General features: G+C 37.8%; 1 protein-coding gene across 1 annotated transcript in view; it reads right to left on the bottom strand.

Moving 5' to 3' along the window:
• Window positions 1-235: 235 nt before the first annotated feature.
• GLS (glutaminase) overlaps window positions 236-18,976 on the bottom strand; it is an 82,094-nt gene continuing 63,353 nt past the window's right edge. Inside the window, exons 15-18 of the mRNA XM_012647921.1 lie at window positions 4,172-4,233; window positions 3,205-3,281; window positions 3,052-3,115; window positions 236-392 (exon numbers count right to left, since the gene is read on the bottom strand). Coding sequence (XP_012503375.1) covers window positions 236-392; window positions 3,052-3,115; window positions 3,205-3,281; window positions 4,172-4,233 — 360 coding nt within the window. The remainder of the gene's footprint in view (window positions 393-3,051; window positions 3,116-3,204; window positions 3,282-4,171; window positions 4,234-18,976) is intronic.

The following is an 18,976-nucleotide window of genomic DNA, read 5'->3' as shown; positions in this document are numbered from 1 at the left end:
TTATACAATGCACGAGGTAAATATTGCTCACATTATGGAGGGAGATTGTTTTATTTCTATTTTTTCCCAAAGAGATCAGATTTGTCCTGTGCGCACAATGAAGAAAACTCCAGTAACACTGAAATGACAAATGTTGTAAAATGTACATCACTACCAGATAGAAATACACACGGTCTTCATAATCATTTTCCACAATTAAATAGGTAAGTGATTTAAATCTTGGGAGTTAAGACCATTATAACAATCCATCAAGATTCTTATGGACGGTTTGATTTTCCTTTCCATTGTCAGAATCTCCTTGAGGTGTGTACTGGACTTGGTATTCTTGGAGGATTTTAACTACGTCGTGGTGTCCAAAATGCAGTGCTTCGTCCATAGGAGTGTTATTCCACCTAGACAAGTAGTACAGCACGGACAGGGTCATTAGGTAACTTCTGGACAAGATGATCACCTAGCATTCCTGGATTTTAAGTGAAGGTTAAATGGCCATTCACATTTAGCCATTTTTGCAGTTTTACAAGTAAGAATCAATTACAGAAATGCAGACAGGGACTTACAATTCAAAACGTGGTCTCAGAGACAAATTGGGGTATGAGGAGAAGAGAAAAAGATCTATGAAAGGATCTTGTTTACGCATCCAAGTGCTTATGGACAGACCTTTATTAGGAAAGTCCTCGTGCTGACAGGAATAGACTCTACAGTTCCTGATTTTTGGCTTCATGAAAAGTCCAAAATATCTCTTTTTAAATAAAATGTTCAAAAAAAAAAATTCAGGTATGTAAAATCCATCACCCTAGCCTTGGACAGAAAATTTGTGTTCCTGTCAATTCAAAATCACAATAAATCACAGAACTCTAGAAATAACCATGACCTCATTGGTGCTCAAACACACACTGGAGAAGCAAGATCGGCCCCAGAGGAGTTGACATTTTCATCATCTCTGGTAAGGACGGGAAGCCATGGACTCAGAACACTACACGACCAGAAGAATAACTCCCCTTTCCATACTAAGTGTGTTTCTGGGGCTGTGCTGTTTAAAGTGATATAGATGAAGATTTGAAGATAATAAGAAAGGAAGACTTGCCAGCAGTGGTTGGTCAGCTAAGCCTCTTGTAGGAGGCAGCACTATACAACTTGCAGCTCCAGGAAATGACAGGGTATGGTCATTAGTTCCCTAGTACTCCATACACTCACGGTGAGGCCTGTCTTCCTACCCTCTCTCTTTACTTATGGCGGGAACTTCTCCACAGCTGCTGGCCTCTCTTACTCCATCTGTTCATATGCCACTCTCACCACCTTTTTTCTGGTTTTACTTCTTCCCATTTCTTTCTTTCCTTTCGACCTCTGTCCTGAACCTTTTACCCACCTAAATAGGGTCACAATATGGAAACGAAAGGTTTTTTTAAATAGTCTCATTTTTTAATATCTTTGAATAAAGGTTGGTAGCCTGTTTTTAATTTTTAAAATCAGGTAAGTAACACTTTGCATGTATCTTGTGTTTCTCAAAAAAGAGCTGAATTAAGTGGCCTTGTACTTTTAAATAGGCCTTCATTAGTTTAAGGTGTCAATGCTATTGAACCAGGGACTTTTTAATCATCCTCTGTAGCATGTAATTGTTTTTTTGGAAAAACTGAAGTCAGCTGCAAGTTACCTTATTTTTTTTTTAATAACCACTCTTCCATGAAATAATGAAAAATATCAACTTTAAAGAATACACTGATTTCGCTCAAACCTATATTGTAATTTAAGGTGACACTGATTGTATGAAATAGAGAAAAAGAATTGCCTTGGGTCTGTAGGTTCCATTCTGGAATTGTTGAATACCGAGTTACCTAGTTACGTAGCTAACTTTTGCCTGTCAGATAAGTACTTCTACTTCCACATTCCTAGAGACCAATTTAGGGCAAGGAAAAAAAAATCAATACTTAAATATTTTCAGCATGTGTTAGTGTTTTAGTTGGGATTATAAACACAGGAGGAAAACACTCTTCAGTTTCTTTCTCTGGAAGCTGGGATGGGCATTACATCTGGGAGTTAAAGGGGGAAGCGTCGCCCTAACATGAGGTTTTTTAATTCTCCCAACAAAGGTCATTTTAATCATGATGCTTTTTAACAACTATAGGAATAAAATTAGGTAGCCAAAGTGTTACCACACTTAGAAAATTGCTACTGATTTTCAGACACATAACTTTTCTGCATTTCTTGCAAGCTGAACCAACAAAACTGAAGCCCTAATTTAAAAAATAAAGCTTAATAAACAGGAAGATCTAACAGCTAGAGGAGTAATCACCTTGTTCCAAATCTTAATACAGCTCCCAGTCCTAAACTATCAAATCCAAACTCCTTATCATGTATATTAAACATCTCCATAAAGTATTTTTTCCTTCCATTCTTCTAAACCTTTATTCTCGTTGCTCAGTGACTCAAACACTCTACTCCAGCACATAATGTCCAAGGCTCTGAGTCTAGAGTTAACTGTACATATATGTAAGCTGCATTCTTATCCCTGCCTTGACCACTCTGTGGACAGCATGTGCTGCAGGATGGACAGCAGTTTGCCATGTAAACCAGGAGGTAGGAGAGGAGCAGAATATGTTCCAAGCAGACTTCTTCCACTCGAGACAGAATGCCCTTCTCTTCATTCTGGGCCTTCAAATCTCATCTCTTCCCCAAAGCACTGATTAAAATTCAACTTCCACAAAGCCTTCTAAAACTGATAGTGCCCGAATGAATTTCAACTCCAATACATTCTAGAGTTCTTGAACAACAGTTTTCTTACAATTTTTTATACAAAACACAAAGAATTGTTTTTTTCACATAGTGTACTGATAAACTAACCCAAAAATTTCTAAATAAGATGCCATTCTTAGATAAGATATAGTATATGGAGACAGAATGATCTATCTAGCAGAAAGATTTTGTTTGGTGCCCTTATAAAATGCTATAGCAGGTTCAAGAATGTCTTAGTGGATTTAAATATACCATCACTTGACTATTATAGTCCTGTTAATAAACTACTGATTTAGGTTATAAGGTAAGGTAAGTGCTCACCTGTCCTTGGGGAAAGGATTTACTTTGCAGGCTTCCAGCAAAAATTTAACAACTTCAACATGACCTACACCACGCCCCCCCAGAAGAAAGCAGATTTTAGTATGGAGTAGAAATTAAATCTGGAAAAAAATATATGAGTGGTTCATGAATTACCCTCTGCAGCAGCTACATGGAGAGCTGTTCTAGAATCATAGTCCCGCTGTTCCATGTCCATGGCTGACAAAGCAAATCTGAAAATTCGTAAGCATAGCTATTCATTTTATATAAAAGAAATTTAATGCACACGTGTAACATTTACCCCATCAGTTCAGTCTAAGGCCCCATCAGATACTCCATCCTTCACCAAGCTCATTAATGGGAACCAGTGCACAATGTGTCTTGGGTGAATGCCACTTCACCACTCTTCCTCAGCTTTGCTTTTTTTTGGCTAAGAAATGTGAGCCATCTCTCACAGAATTAAGCTTCGTTACACTATTGTTCAAAACTCAAGAATAATGGCACAACCATACCAAAGTTTATATCTCAGAAGGGTAAGAAACTAATACCTATAGTGAAAGTTAGATGTTTTCACTGAGACTGGCATTCCTTAACATTTCACAGTCTATTAGTACAGAACTAATCAGACTTTACAACAAGGGTGGAAATTACTCATAGACATTTTTCGACTTTAAAAATGAGTTGCAACTCTATACAAGAGACCTTATGTTAGGTACACAGGCCTTTCCATACACGGTCTTTCTAATCCTGGTGATCTGCAGGACGCCAGTTACCCCTATTTGCCTCCCCACCTCCGTCGCACGCACCCCAAAGATGGGGAGTGGAGGGTAGGTGGGGAGTGAGAGGCATTGTCCAATTCCAGTAAGCCACTAATACCAATTAGCCAGATTCATTTCACAGTCACCACCTGGGAAAATAGATCTGGGCTTCTATAAGCAGTAGAAAAGGACAAAATTGGACAGCAAGCCTAAGGCACTGGAAGTGGAAATTTAATACAAATTTTGTTTGGGTCATTTTCATTAAAGGAAAATGGAAGTGAGACCTTAGCCTTAAATGGGTACTCGCTCAGGAGCAACTTCATAAGCATCTGTAAACCACATGCTAGTCCACCCTGTAAACATACCTTCGAAGTGCAGACACATCTCCAGTATATGCAGCAAATAAAAGATTTATGACTGACTTTACCTGTGAAGAAAAGAAAGTTTAGGCATCCACAGGGGAAAATAAACACAATGTCCAACTGTCACCAATAAGTGATTTCCATGTGCTTTGAACTCTTCAGCTGGATCACAAGCAAAAAGTGATCTCGAGCATACTTCTATAGCCAAAAGAATGCATGTGTGTGGTATTTTTCTGTAACAGAGGATTGTGAGGGAAAATTCGATAATATAGATAAGATACATGGGGGAAGGAAGGGAATGATATCAAACTGGCACAAAGGAATGGAAGCCTGTGACCTATGGAGCTCACATAGTTGGAAGTGAAAATAAAACCATTCCCATTTCGTATGTCTCAATACTACAGGCCAGATTGTATACTGAAAAAATTCATGTCACATCATTATTAAAAACTAAATCATGCTATATGAATGTCTAATCCCTGCCAGCAATCACTGTCCTCATCAATCACTGGCTTCTTTGTGAACCTTAACAATATTCAGTGTTAATTATCATCTTCCACTTACAAATAGGGCTGTCCTTCACTGGAAAGGTAGTCTGCCGTTCACTGCCCAGCAGTACAAATTGGGTCATTTTCAGAGCCTATGACACTACCTCTCCTGAAAAGGTGGGTAAACTCCCAAAATGTTAAATCATCACTATTGAGTGCTCCAAAGACTTCAACAAAGTGTATCTACTTTTGATGGTTATCTACCTTCTTGTTCTTATAGTTAAAAGGAAAAGGCTAGTTATCCTAAAGACAGTGATTGATTTTGGCCTGCTCTCGTAAAGACTTTAGGCATCTGTTTATGACAAACTAATCTATTGATCATAGAATCTTTGTAAATACTTCATAAATTCCCAATTTTGTCTTACACTTTGCAACTTCAAAATTCATATTAATGACCCAAGTGATACTGGATTCAATGGCAGAAAACAGAAGTTTGATTGGAGGGATGGAAAGTAACCCAGCTCTCCACCAACAAAGCCACAGCTCTGAAGCTGTGCTTCCAGGTCTTAACCTGGACATTCTTCCTTTCCACTGTGGTTTCCTTTTCCCATAACCTGTGAACTTTTAAAACGAACTGGAACTGACCATTGCTAGACTTCTCCAATTCAGCATTTTCAAAGTGTGATTCATAGAAAATAGTCCATAGCTGCTTCATGAAAATAAGGGTCCTGTCAGATGTGTTCTTAAGGTTTTAAATCCCCTTAGAGATTCATGAGCACATGAAAGGCTTTGTAAAGTTCGACAGTGCAGGAATCTAACTGGCTGACTACAAACCACTACTTACTGTTTGTGTTGATATCACTCCAAAAAGCCTTACTCTTACTCCTTCAGTCCATTAGCTTCCCTTCCAACCTGTACCCTGCAGTCAACAGGTACCCCAACAGTCTAGAACAGTTTTCTCAATAAGGGTGGGAGAAAGAGCTAAAAAAGCTCCACCCAGAATGTTCTAAAAGCATACATAAGCATCCCTCCTCCCATTTCTAGTTGTCCTACTCCTATACCTCAGTTCGATACATTTTAGGGAAAAGAGATAAAAGCATGCATAGCTTTTATTAATAGTCTCCAGGTGACTTTGACACGCACTCTTCTGGGTTATGAACCACTGTTCCAGGTGCCTTTAACTTCTTTTTTATTAGGATTAATTTTGAATTGCCAGTACTCTCTGTGCTCTTGGGCCACAGAACACTGGCCATTACAGATTACTCTCCATACTTCCAACTGGGCTCTCATCACTGCTTGACAATTTTTCTTCTTATTGATTTCCTCCATACTTTCTTCAGGCCTTTAACAACAATGGTGATCCCGTAAAAACAGACAGATGATCCCCACTACAACTTTACTGAAAGGATAAAAAAACTGTTCCCATCTCTCAAAGCAAAAAGCATCCTCATTTCTGAGACTCACTTCTTCACCTAGTCCTTCCACTAAGTCCTCCAGATCCCCTAACCTTGCTCCCTCACTTGACCCTTTGAATCTACCGTCTTCAACTTCTCCCTCCTTCACGGGTTCCTTTATCTCTGCCTTAATACAGACACGGCTCCATCATATTTTGAAAAATCAACACTTGACACTGTTGTTCCCCCCTTTCAGTGTACATTTTCTGAAAGCATATTTTTAATTCCCTAAAAATTACCTTCGTACTGTTACCTCTAAACGGTACTCCCAAAAGCTCCAGCAGCTTCCTGAGCCCTGCTTCCCTGTGATCACCCCAGCACTCCCCACCTTCTCATGGCTTGTCTTCCATGATGCTTCATCACCCTGATCTTCCTCCTGTTTGCTGCTTTGCAGATTCACTGTCCACTGTCCACTGCCAATAATACTTCAAAGGCCTTCTCCATCCTTCTTGTTCTTCCATGTAATGTCCCTCAAAGGTTTCATATGTTCCTCTGGACAGAATGACTTCCCAACCTACAACTTCAAATCTTTGTTCCCAAGCTCTAGCCCCACAGCTCCATTTGACTGCCACACTATCATTTCAAACTCAAAACAGCAGTGGTCCTGGCTCTCCACCCCACTCCAGTAGTCCATAGCCACCTGCCTACCCAACATTGTCTCCAGGACGTTTAACAGGCACCTCACACTTAGGTCCAAAACAGAACCTGCTTTGCTCTGCCTTCTACCGCAGTTGGCCCCTCTTCCAGTACCCCCATTTGGTGATGACACTACAATTTACCCTCTTGCTCAGGCCGAAAACTCATGCATCATCCAGTGTTGCTGCATTTGATTGTACAGATTGAGCCCTCCACAAGGATGCCCGGCCGCAGGGCCAGGTTGGGTTACCTAGCCCATACTAGGTGTCCTAGCACTAGGTACATCTGCTGGTGGGAAGGGGGCCTTCTTCACCCAAAGGTGCTGAGATCTGCTTCCTGCCCAGAGACAGAATTAGCTTTTCCTAATTCACACAAATCCACTGTATAGTCCCTGGGAGGTAGTCCTTGATTCTATTATTTCTCTCACAACTCACCAACAAATTCTCTTTGATTTACCTCCAAAATATGTTTGGAATCCCATCACTTCTCACCACCTCTATCACTATTGCCCTAGGCCTCATCTGAGCCACCACCTTGTCTCACCTGGAGGACTGACAGCCTCCTGTTACTCCCCTCTGCTGCCACAGGGATCCCCATGCCTTTCCATCACACCCAGAGTCAAATTTAACTATCGTGGCTTTCAGGATCCCAAGTGCTCTACTCCCTGGTTGCGTTGCACATCTCACTGCCAACCACACTTCCCCCTGCAGCTCGACTCCAGCCAGGTCTTCCTGCTGGTCTCCGGCAGGCAGAGCCTCCACTTGCTGCTGGGAATGCTCTTTCCCCAGGCAGTAAGGAGGCTCCCTCCCTCCCTTCAGGTCTCTACTCAAATGTTACTCAAATGTTATTCTATTATAACACTCTCTCTTTTCTTCACTCCTTATTCCTTGCCTTGCTTTCCTCTCCAGGGCAAATGCCATTACCTGATTTTTTATATATATATGTGTGTGTTACATATATATTTTAACTTGTTTCTTGTCTTTCTTTCATTCAATGTGGGCTCCATGTTCCCCACTGTAACCCCAGTGCCTACCACACATATTAGGTGCTCATTAAATATATATTGACTAAATGAAATATTGTCCTCCAAGCATCAAATATTCAATTTCTTACCACTACCTGGGGATTAAATTGTAATCATTATCAATTCTTCCACCTCCCTTAACTTTTACATCTGCAAATACCATCACCAGATTTATTCAGTTCTTCTAACTGGTGGCCCTCTGCTTCTCGTCTTTCTTCCACCCTCCAAAACTTTCCACATACTTCTAATCATCTTCTCAAAACATTGCTTTAATCACTAAAGGTTTCTAAACAGGAGTGTCAAGAAATCCCAAAATCATTCCTGATAGAACTTAAACTTTTGGCCTTGCACTGAAGGTTCTTCAGTCTGGCTAATGTACTTTTCTCTCTCAACCTTGATGGAGCAAAATTGGTCTCGTTTATTGCCCTTGTTTCTTTCTTGGTGTCCATGCTCTTCTAAGAACACCCAGATTCCTAATCGAATCCTTCCCTTTCCTCAAGGGCTAGCTTGAAAGCCACTTCCCCTCCCAGCATTCATTATCCGTGTAGCTTGTTGCCAGTTGCCCACCTAGTGCCCTGAGACAGCATGCACCAGGGACACAGTTGACAATTAGATACCTCCTCTCCCTCCAAAACTCTGAATGTACTTGCTTTGTTCCTTCTAACCCACAGTGCATACTATTTCCTTACTCTTTGCTTTGTGAACTCTACTCCAACCTCTTAAATCAGAAGTAATCTCCTTCTACATTTGCCTCACTATGGCACTATACACATGACCCACATGGTGTATTTGTGTATCTCATTTCCCTCACTACTGAAGAAAAATCCAGATTCCAGTAAACATGCCATTAATATGTTAATTACCCATAGTTCTTATTCTTTAAAATACATTAGTCCTTCTAAGCAATAAATTCTTATCTGTTTCAGTGACTGTATGCATAATCTACACTCCTTCTTAAAATTCTGAATTCAGACCTAGCTAGTTTGAAGAGATTTTATTATAGTTTGTATCACTTAGTCACTTATTCAGTATTCCAAAAGTTCTAAAATAAAATTTCTTCTTAATAAGGCCCAAGATTGATTTTAGAATATAATCGGTTTATTCAGAATATACTAACACTTTATTCACAAACATATTTCAGCTCAGAGATAAATATGAAATGAGAATAAATCAGAAAACTTTAATGTACAAAGGCTGTGTCCTCTGTGACTAATCTGGGGGTAGGGGAAACATTAGCTTGCCTTAACAAAAATTACTAATGACTATCATGGAAGTGTGATGTTCTTCCCATGAAAACAAAAGGCTAGCTGCAGAGCTCAATTTAATCCAGGCCGGAGACAGGAGCTCGATCACAAAGTGAGTGTCATCCCCTCCAAGACAGAAAAGCACTAGGAGGCAGCACGTGCACAGGCACGGTATAAAAGTAAAACCACAAATGCAAATAGCCACCTATATTTTCAAAGTTTGCACAAAACATGAAATGAGCTATGAGTAGAAAGAAAATGAAACTGGTTTAACAGTTTTGAGACAACAGATGAAATGTTATTTCATTTAGGGATAGTCCACTTCCTAGGCTGTTAAAAAAGAGTTCCACAAATATTCCTATCTAAACTGACATTCCCTCTGGAATGCCTACCATGGCAAACAATAAAGGAGAGAGGCACTCTGGAAAATAGCCCAGCCACCTCCAAGCCAACTCTTGCAAAGGATGTAGGTGTGCTAACCACTGATCAAGGCTTATTCCCCTAATTCCCCACTGGATACTTGAGTTACATTGATTTTTAAATACCTGTCACAAAGGCCAAGTCCAGAAAATAAATGGGTTAACAGTAAATGCCAGAGGCATGGAAGCTGTGTTTTGATGAATCATTCAGAATGAATCATTCCTTGATATAAAGAAATAGCCTATACGCAGCAGCAACAGTAGCCTATATAAGTTAAGGGCCCTGATGTTTAATGTATGCCTCCCCACAGTAAAGAGAAACTCCACTTGGGCAGGTATCCATTAAAATTTGTAAATTAGATTTTAAAAATTTCCCCTTCATCTTGCAGATTTTCCAGTATTACTGCATTTTCCTTATCAAATCTTTATCAGAGCCTGCCAGAACCAGACGACCTTATCTTAGTTTATTTGTACAAAGTCATGACAACAATGGGACAAAAAGATTACAGTTCACATGAGTTTATCTAACACCGGCATGCTCGGCATATCCAAAATCTCACTTTTTTTCCAAAACAATTAGAAACAGGTGGGGATTCTATAAATTTTGCAAGTCTAACACATGACATTCCTAAGTCTTTAATACTATCATTCTCCTATTCATTTTGAGCTTATTTAAAGGTTGAATTGTGTGGTTTTTGTAAATGCCCTGATAAATCTGTACTTCCAAGTATGCAGCAATTATTAGAATTAGATAATCGTATGACTTTGTATTTATATAGTAGATGACTCTGAAGAGTTCAACATTTTAAACAGTTATAATTGTTTTTAAAAATCCCTGACATGCTGGTTGTAAAATCCACTGATAAATATATTTTATTTATTACTAACAGAGATGAAGGGCCCTGACTCAAGGTCACATAACATATGAATTAATGATGTAGCTGGGAAAGAACTCAGGTATCTGAATTCCCAAGTCTGTACAATTAGACCATGATGATGTGAGTCCTTAACAGATCTCAGATTTTTATCCAAGACAGAAGGAAAACAAAGGATTAAATAGCAACTTAGCTCTCGTCCATAACGGTCCTATGCTAAATACTGGAAGGAAGGAGGAAGGGAAGAAAATGGAAGGGACAGGAGAGAAGGAAAGAAAGGGAGGAGGCATGGAGGGAGGGAGGGAGGGAGGGAGAAATGTTTGATTCATCAGTTTTACACTTCCTTCGCTCCAACTATTTTATTTCCAACTCTATTACCAACTGCCAAACTGAGGTTTCCTTTGTTTTCATCTTTAGTTTCTGTCTTCATACAAAGACTAATTCAGCCCTTCTGGAGCTGCTTTAATGAAAAAAAGCAGGTAACTGAAAAACCATCCTTCTGTTTCTACCGCCTCTAGTTTGACGTAAGCTGCTCTCTCATTTCCAGCTCACTGCAGTATCTGTTGTCATGGAATGGATACTCTTCTTCATCTGTTAAATAAACCATCATGACTCCAGATCCAATTTTGTTTTAAAAAGCTTTACTCCAGCTTGGCCATTTATAGCCTTTAAATGAAAATAAGCTTTCAGCCTTCTTTCATAAATATTTCTCTTAAAGTCAGGTTAAAACATATACACCTATTACAATGCAGCTAAAGAAAAATTTTAAGTTGCCAGCATATGTAAATTAATCACCTTGCCCAACAAAGGTAGAAAAATAAACTTGTACAATGTGTATATTATCACAGATATTTCCTCTCTCCTTTACTACTGAGCTTATTTAATATTTTTAAGGACGTGCAAAACAAAATTACAGTACTTTTATAATCAATCTAGGATGAGTAAGAGGCCACATGTCCCTAAGCTTTTCAATTATTTATTCGGACACAGTTATTAATACACTATATATAGACAAAACTAATCCAAACTGATGTGATGAGAAGATTAGAAAAAATCCTTTATGGGAATAGCAATTCAGCAATTTCATGACCATATTTCAAAATTTTTACACAAATGTAGGAAGTTCTCATATAGTAACTTCAATAGAGAGGAATAAATTAAATTGTAAATTTTACTCTAAAGGAGAGAATTTCTATCCTACAGAAATTTCACTTAAAAAATACAACCTTAAAATGGCAGCTCCAAATACTGCATTCTGCTCTTGAATTAGCTAATAAACTCCTTTAAGCATACCATTTTCAAAATTTCTCAATGAGATTAATCTGTAATAATTTCACTTACTATTTCAGATTTCTTCAACATAATTATGACTTCTAAGTTTAAGTCATAATCATGTCAAAGAAATCTGAAAGCCCATGAAGACAAAAATTAAGATCACATATTAATTTACAACAAAATAGTTAATGTGAAACACCTACTCTCCCTTGACAGAGCTAAGTGCTTTAAGTATAATTATCTCTGTTATTATTCAAAGGACAGGAAACATTTAAATAACCTGAGCAAGGTATCAGAGCTAGTAAGTGGCAGATCAAGGGCTCAAGCTCAGTCAGCCTGCAGGCAGAGTCAGTGTCTTAACCACTACCTGTCTACTGAGCCGAGATATTTTCTAAAATAATCTGGGACTTCTTCAATGATACAATACCAAGACAAAAATATATTGTAATAGGAAATCAGAAAATAGCAACTAAGAAACAATTTATGGGGAAATCAGAGATATTAATTTTATATATGTTTTATTTTACTAATATATTCAGGTGCTGGTCAAAGTTGCATTTTTTTAAATGAAGAGAAAATAAGGAAACAAATGAAATAATTTATTTTGATATATCAATACCACAAACAACAAATGGAAAACGTTAAAGATATTATCTTTATTCTTTGCATTTAAATCTCTAAAAATGAAATGTGAGTTTTGGGTGAATGTGAAGAAAAGCAAATATGACTGCTTTTACAGCATTGACAGCAGATAAACAACTTCTTATCTCAATGGTTCATATTATTCTGGTAAATGCCAATGAATGGTCTAAAAAGATACCAGTGGGCTCATAAGCATCTCTCTTTTTAATACCTGATTATAAAAGTAACTAATAATATATCTTTGTGTAGTCTGAAAAACAGCACTCCTAAGTAACAAGTAAGCAACAAATAGAAGACAAACAGAAATGAGCAAGGGCAAACAAAGGCAGCTATTCCTCTGAAGAATAAAACTGTATTTTTCATGTGGTAGAGACCTAAGAGTATTTGTATTGCATTAACAACTATCAAAGTTTCTCATTCACTATTTTCCTGGTCTTTTTCCTCTCTTATACAAACAAATATTTATAAAACTTTTTGAAGATTAGTTAGCATTACATTAGTGTGTTCAGAGAGAGAACAAGGTGCCACACTTCTGGAATGATAAAGTGTTATAGTTGTTTGTAGTTGTCATTATAACTAAGAAACAAGTACGTAAAACCCAAGAATCAAAGAACCTAAAAGCAAAGATAAGATAGGAAGAGACGAAATTGGTCACCAAATATTTTTATATACATTACTTTAAATTAAAAAATCAGGGCCATTGAAATCAAAATATTCTTACAATGACACTGTCTTATGTAAATTAAAATTAAATGCAAATAAATTCCCCGAAAAGAGATGGGGTGTTCTTTCTGCTGAGAAACAAACTTTTGGCAGTGATATAGGAAGAATTATGTTTCAATTTCGATTTTAAGGACCTAACTCTTTCAGCAGGCCCTAAATCCTGCTACTAGAACAAAGTAAGGCACATTGACACAAGTTTTCTAGTTATTCCAACCACAATACATCCTTACTAAGTGCTTTCATGTTAGAAAGATATCCCTCATTTTCATTGGTCTCCAGAGGGCCATATTTAACCATATATATTCTCTCATGTTGATTTTATAGTTCTATTATGAAAAGTCCAACGTGTGCTTTATGAACCACACACACGAAAGGTGTAATAACTGTATGTTTCTCTGGTGCTATATACTTTCCAAAGTATTTTCACAGCCATTTAAATTTGATTACCATTCCAGTTACATAGCAAGCTTCTCCAACATATAATACAGAAATCTGCTAACAAAAAAGGTATTTTAAAGACCCTCAAAAGTAAAGCAATGTAAGTTTGATATATATGTGTGTGTATATATACATATATCTCTAATTTTACATTATGTATGTATTTTATATAGATATATGGCACCAGCACCAGTTTAGGGCATCATCATGAGACTGCTTAGCATCTGTCTTTATCTGAACACTTACATTCTTATCAGTAATATTTTATCCTGTAAAAGCAAGGAGGTTGAGCATAACACAATTACACACAGAACTCACTTGTATGTGTAATCTATGTTAGTTGAAAATTCTATAAGTAGAACCAAATTCTAAGAAGGAAAAAACCCTAAAAGTAGGCCCTCTACTTAGGAAGGGTCTAAAGTAGATTCCAAAGCCTATTCTTAAAATCACTGTCTGAGAAATGCTCTAAAATCCTTTGCTTGATCTTCTGCTGCTACTACCTGCCTCTAACCAAATTCAGGGTGCAGCCATAGGATATAGGGGGCAAAAACAATGGGGCAGACTGCCATTGCTGTGAATTCATGGTTACCAACCTCAATAGTGTTCTCAGAACATTGCCATGTTTCCCTCAGCTCTCTCTCCCAATCTACAAGAACAAAGATTTCCTATCTTCTCTATGCCCTAAAACCTGTCTCCCTCCAACCCCACACCTCAACTCAGCAGAAAGCCTCGCTTCATACCCTTCAGAAGAATGAAAGCCAACAGACAAACACCTTCAACCTCCCCCCATCATGTCTGCAAACCTACCAACTTGCCTTTTTTTCCCCATTTATGACATTTTTATTTATTTATTTATTTCAGAATATTATGGGGGTACAAACATTTTGGTTACATGTAATGCTTTTGCCTCACCCAAGCCAGGGCTAGAAGCATGTTGTTCCCCCATACAGTGCACTCCGTCTCCATTAGTAGTGAGTTTACCCGCCCCCAGACCCCCCTCTCACCTGACAGGCATCCAATGAATATTACTACCACGTGAGCACTTCAGTGTTGATTAGTTAGTACCAATTTGTTGGCAAGTACATGTGGTGCTTGTTTTTCCATCCTTGTGATACCTCACTTCAAAGGATGGGCTCAAGCTCTATCCAGGATAATATAAGAGGTGCTAGATCACCATTGTTTTTTGTAGTTGAGTAGTATTTCACAGTATACATATACATTTTATTAATCCACTCATGTATTGATGGGCACTTGGGTTGTTTCCACATCTTTGCAATTGTGAATTGTGCTACCACAAGCATTCGAGTGCGGATGTCTTTATTATAGAATGTCTTTTTTTCCTTTGGGTAGATGCCTAGTAGTGGGATTGCTGGATCAAATGGTATTTCTATTTTTAGCTCTTTGAGATATCTCCAAATTACTTTCCACAGAGGTTGCACTAATTTGCAGTCCCACCAGCAGTGTAAGAGTGTTCCTATCTCTCCACATCCACGCCAGCATTTGTTCTTTTGGGACTTTTTGATAAAGGCCAGTCTCACTGGAGTTAGGTGATATCTCATTGTGGTTTTGATTTGCATTTGCCTAATGATTAGAGATGTTGAGCATATTTTTATATGTTTGCTGGCCATTATTCTGTCTTCTTTTAAAAAGTTTCTGATCATGTCCTTTGCCCATTTCTTGATGGGGTTGTTTGATTTTTTCTTGTTGATTTTCTTAAGTTCTATATAGATTCTTGTTACCAGCCCTTTGTCGGATGAGTAGAAAGCAAATAATTTCTCCCATTCTGTGGATTGTCTATTCACTCTAATGATAGTTTCCTTGGCTGTGCAGCTTTTTAATTTGATCAGGTCCCATTTATTTTTGTTGCTGCTTTGATTGCTTTCGGGGTTTTCTTCATAAATTCTTTGCCTAGGCCAATGTCTGTAAGAGTTTACCCAATATTTTCTTCTAGAATTCTTACGGTTTCATACCTTAGGTTTAAGTCTGTTATCCATCGTGAACTGATTTTCGTGAGAGCTAAGAGTGGGGATCCAGTTTCAATCTTCTGCATCTAGTTATCCAGTCTTGCCAGCACCATTTATTTAATAGAGATTCTTTTCCCCAATGTATATTTTTGTCTGCTTTGTCAAAGATTAGATGACAATATGAGGATGGTTTTATATCTGAGTTCTCAGACCTGTTCCAAATGTCTGTATCTCTGCTTTTGTACCAGTACCATGCTGTTTTGGTTACTATAGCATTGTAGTAAAGCTTGAAGTCTGGTAGACTGATGCCTCTCTACTTGCCTTTCTAAGTGCTCTTTTATTAGAGGAAGTGCTCTTCCTCCCACCATACATAATCCTCCACTTGTGCTAAGAGTCTCATCTCTTACTGGGGGCTCACTTTATTGGCCATTGCTTCTCTCTTGTATCTACTTCAAACTCTCATTCCTTACTTTTCTATCAGCAGCTAAACCTCCTCTAGTCCAATAGTTCCCTGACCTGATCGCAAAGCCAATAAATTTTTTTTGGAAGAGGGGTGGTGGTGGGAGGTTACCACCTGAGCTGCCACTTTTTAATTTTCCAAATGCAAAAAATAAAAACCCACAGTCTACTGTCATCATAATTTTTCAAATAAAAGGATACTTTTAACACCAAAAAAAAAAAAAAACAAAAAATTAAGAAAGACATCATGCAAATGGAAAGCCTGGGTTGTACTTAATTTTCTATGCTTTGGTACAGTTCAATGCTTTTCTAAACTCCTTGAAATACTCTTTCCTTGACTCCTGATGCTACACTATCCTGGATTTTCTCCTCTCTGGCCACATTTCCCTAGTGGAAGCCCCTTCTACTCTGTCCTGCTTTTAAAATGGGGGTTTCTTATGGTGCTATCTTCTGGTCCCCTTTCCTTCTCACTTTACACTGTCTCCTTGAGCAATCCCAGACATCACCACAGATTCAAATACTACTCTTCATACTGACCATTCACAAAATTGTATGTACAGCTTACATCACTCTCCTAAGCTTGAGACCTAAATCTGACTGCTTAGTCAACATTATTACTTAGGAATCTCACAAATATAGACATCTCAAACAGAAGTTAGCTTTTGCACATTGCTAACTACCTACGTACTAGCCACTCTCCACCCCTTCCATACTAAGAGAATCTCTATTTTTGCAGGGTAGCCATGTGCCCAAGTAAAAATACTTCCCTAGATTCCGTTGCAGCTAGTCTGGCCAGTGAGTGTCAAATGGGTTTCTGGGAAAGCTTCTTTTTCCTGACTTAGGTATCTCCTTTTTAATTCCTTTTTAATTCCATTTTGGCCACACAGGTGAGGCTAAAGGTGGAACAGCCACTTTGTGACCATAAAATGACAGGCATGAGGTCTAAGGACAACACCTAAGGCTGGTGGAGCAGAAGCTTACCTTACTGATGGCACTAGTCCTGGATTATCTAACCCCAGACTTCTTGTTATATTAGAAAAGTAGCCCCCTATTTGTTTAAACCACTATTAATCAATCTCTTGATATCTGTAGTGAAACAGATTCTTAATTGTTATAATAGCCCAAATTAAACTAATTTCTTCCCATACTGCCAAGGTTTGCTTCTCCAATGTTCTCCATCTTAGTAAATGCAGCAGCTTTGGCCCTGTTGCTTATACTAAAAACCTAGTAGTCAACGTGGTATCTCATTCTTTTTCACCCACCAAATACTATACCAAGTGCTGCCAAGTCTATCTCAAATATATCTCCTGTCCATCTACTTCACCTCTAGTCTAAGCCACCAACACATCTCGAGTCCATAACCTCAACTCTTATCTCCCTCCAGTCTATTCTCCACAGGGCATTATTTAAGAACCAAATCTTTCTCTTTCTTAAAAGCCTTCAAGTTTCACACTGAACTTTGAATAAAGTCCCAAAACTCTTAATATGGCATATAAAACCTTCCACAAATATTTTCCAAACTGTGTCCAGGGGACTACCTGCAGCAAAAGCACCTGGGGTGCACATTAAAAATTTAGGTTATTGAATCAAACTGTAGGATTGGGATTGGGCCCCAGGAAGTTGCATTTGAAAATTAAGACACTCTTAAGAACTCTGATGCACATTAAAATATGAGAAGTCCCACTCTATATAATACGGTCCTATCTCCAAAACTGATTTGGAACCAGTCTCCATCTACCTCGCCTCACTCTTCTTTCAGCATATTTACCTTCTCTCACCTTCTCAAATGTGTTATACTCCTTCCTGGTCTGGGGCCTTCAAGTCAAACTATTCTATCAACCCCACTTCACCCTTCCTCTGACTCCTTCTAAACTTAAATACTGTATTATCTTTCAGGGAAAACCAACCGTATCTGACCAAGCACATTAAACAAGGTCTTATTATACCCTCTCCTAGCATTCTTTACTCTTCTAACATTTATTATCATTTTATTTGTTTAAATATTTTTTAAAGAAATGAAACATTAAAGATATAGCTAACCATTCTCCCTGCATCCATTCCTCTCCCTCCCAAGAGTAAGCTTTATCTAAAGACTGGTGTCCATGTTCTTATACTTGTAACTACATTGTCATGTTTGTGTCTCATAAAGTCTGTTATAGATGTACAAAAATGGCATCATATGGTATATACCATTTTGGGACTCACTTCCTTTACAGCAGTTAAAATGAACTAGATCTACATGTATCAGTATTAACAAATCACTTATCACCACTTTGTTTTAGTAATTATTCAGTATCTGTATCCCCTTCTAGATTGTAAACATCACAAGTTGGATCATATTTGTCTCATTATCTACTGCATATCCTAAACACTTTGCAGTTTCTTGTGCACAATAGGCAAGAAATAAGCATTTGTTGAATGAATAATGCACAGAAATAATGTTGAGGTTTATTTATATAGACCAAATTTAGTTAAATATCTTGAAATAATTCTGTTTGTGTGTTGCTTAAAGAAAAACTAGTAGAAGGAATAAAAAATGTTTGGTAACTGAGTAAAACAGGGATTGAGAATAATGAAATGAAAACCTAGAAGAGTTCTCACCTTTTGCCACTTTCTCACAGTCTCACAAGTGAGAAAGCAACTTCATAAAAGGAATGTGCTATTTGACTACGCTTGTACCATACTATATTTATTTCAAAAGCAATACTGTGAAAAAAGTAGAGCAACTTAAATGTAAAGTGAATATATTTACAGTGAAACTGCCGACTTGCCAGAGTAAGGGTATTGGGATAGGTAGAAGTTTATACTTTAACAGCAGAATTCTGCTTCTTCACAGTCCAGTACATGGCATATCCCTGTGTTGTGATTTTGCTTACACGTAACATCATCATTAAAGTCAAAACCAAACATATATACAAGGACAACTGTAAATAGCTCTAGGCGAGTATAGAAAATGTCATCTTCATCCTGATTCATCTTGAGTCATTCTAGCTTTGTTAGTTTCAAAAAAAAAATCATATCCTAAAACCAAGTGCAGATGTGAACACAGATACATTCATTCTTAGATAATAAAGTTCCAGATTATAATCAAGAAGTATTATATATAAATATGACAAATGAAAATTCTATTTTAAGCTCTATGAAAAGCTCTAAGGAATCAGGATTGA

Source organism: Propithecus coquereli, unplaced genomic scaffold (assembly GCF_000956105.1).
Source record: "Propithecus coquereli isolate 6110/MARCELLA unplaced genomic scaffold, Pcoq_1.0 Scaffold279, whole genome shotgun sequence".
NCBI lineage: Eukaryota > Metazoa > Chordata > Mammalia > Primates > Indriidae > Propithecus > Propithecus coquereli.
This window is presented reverse-complemented; position numbering and strand designations above follow the sequence as displayed.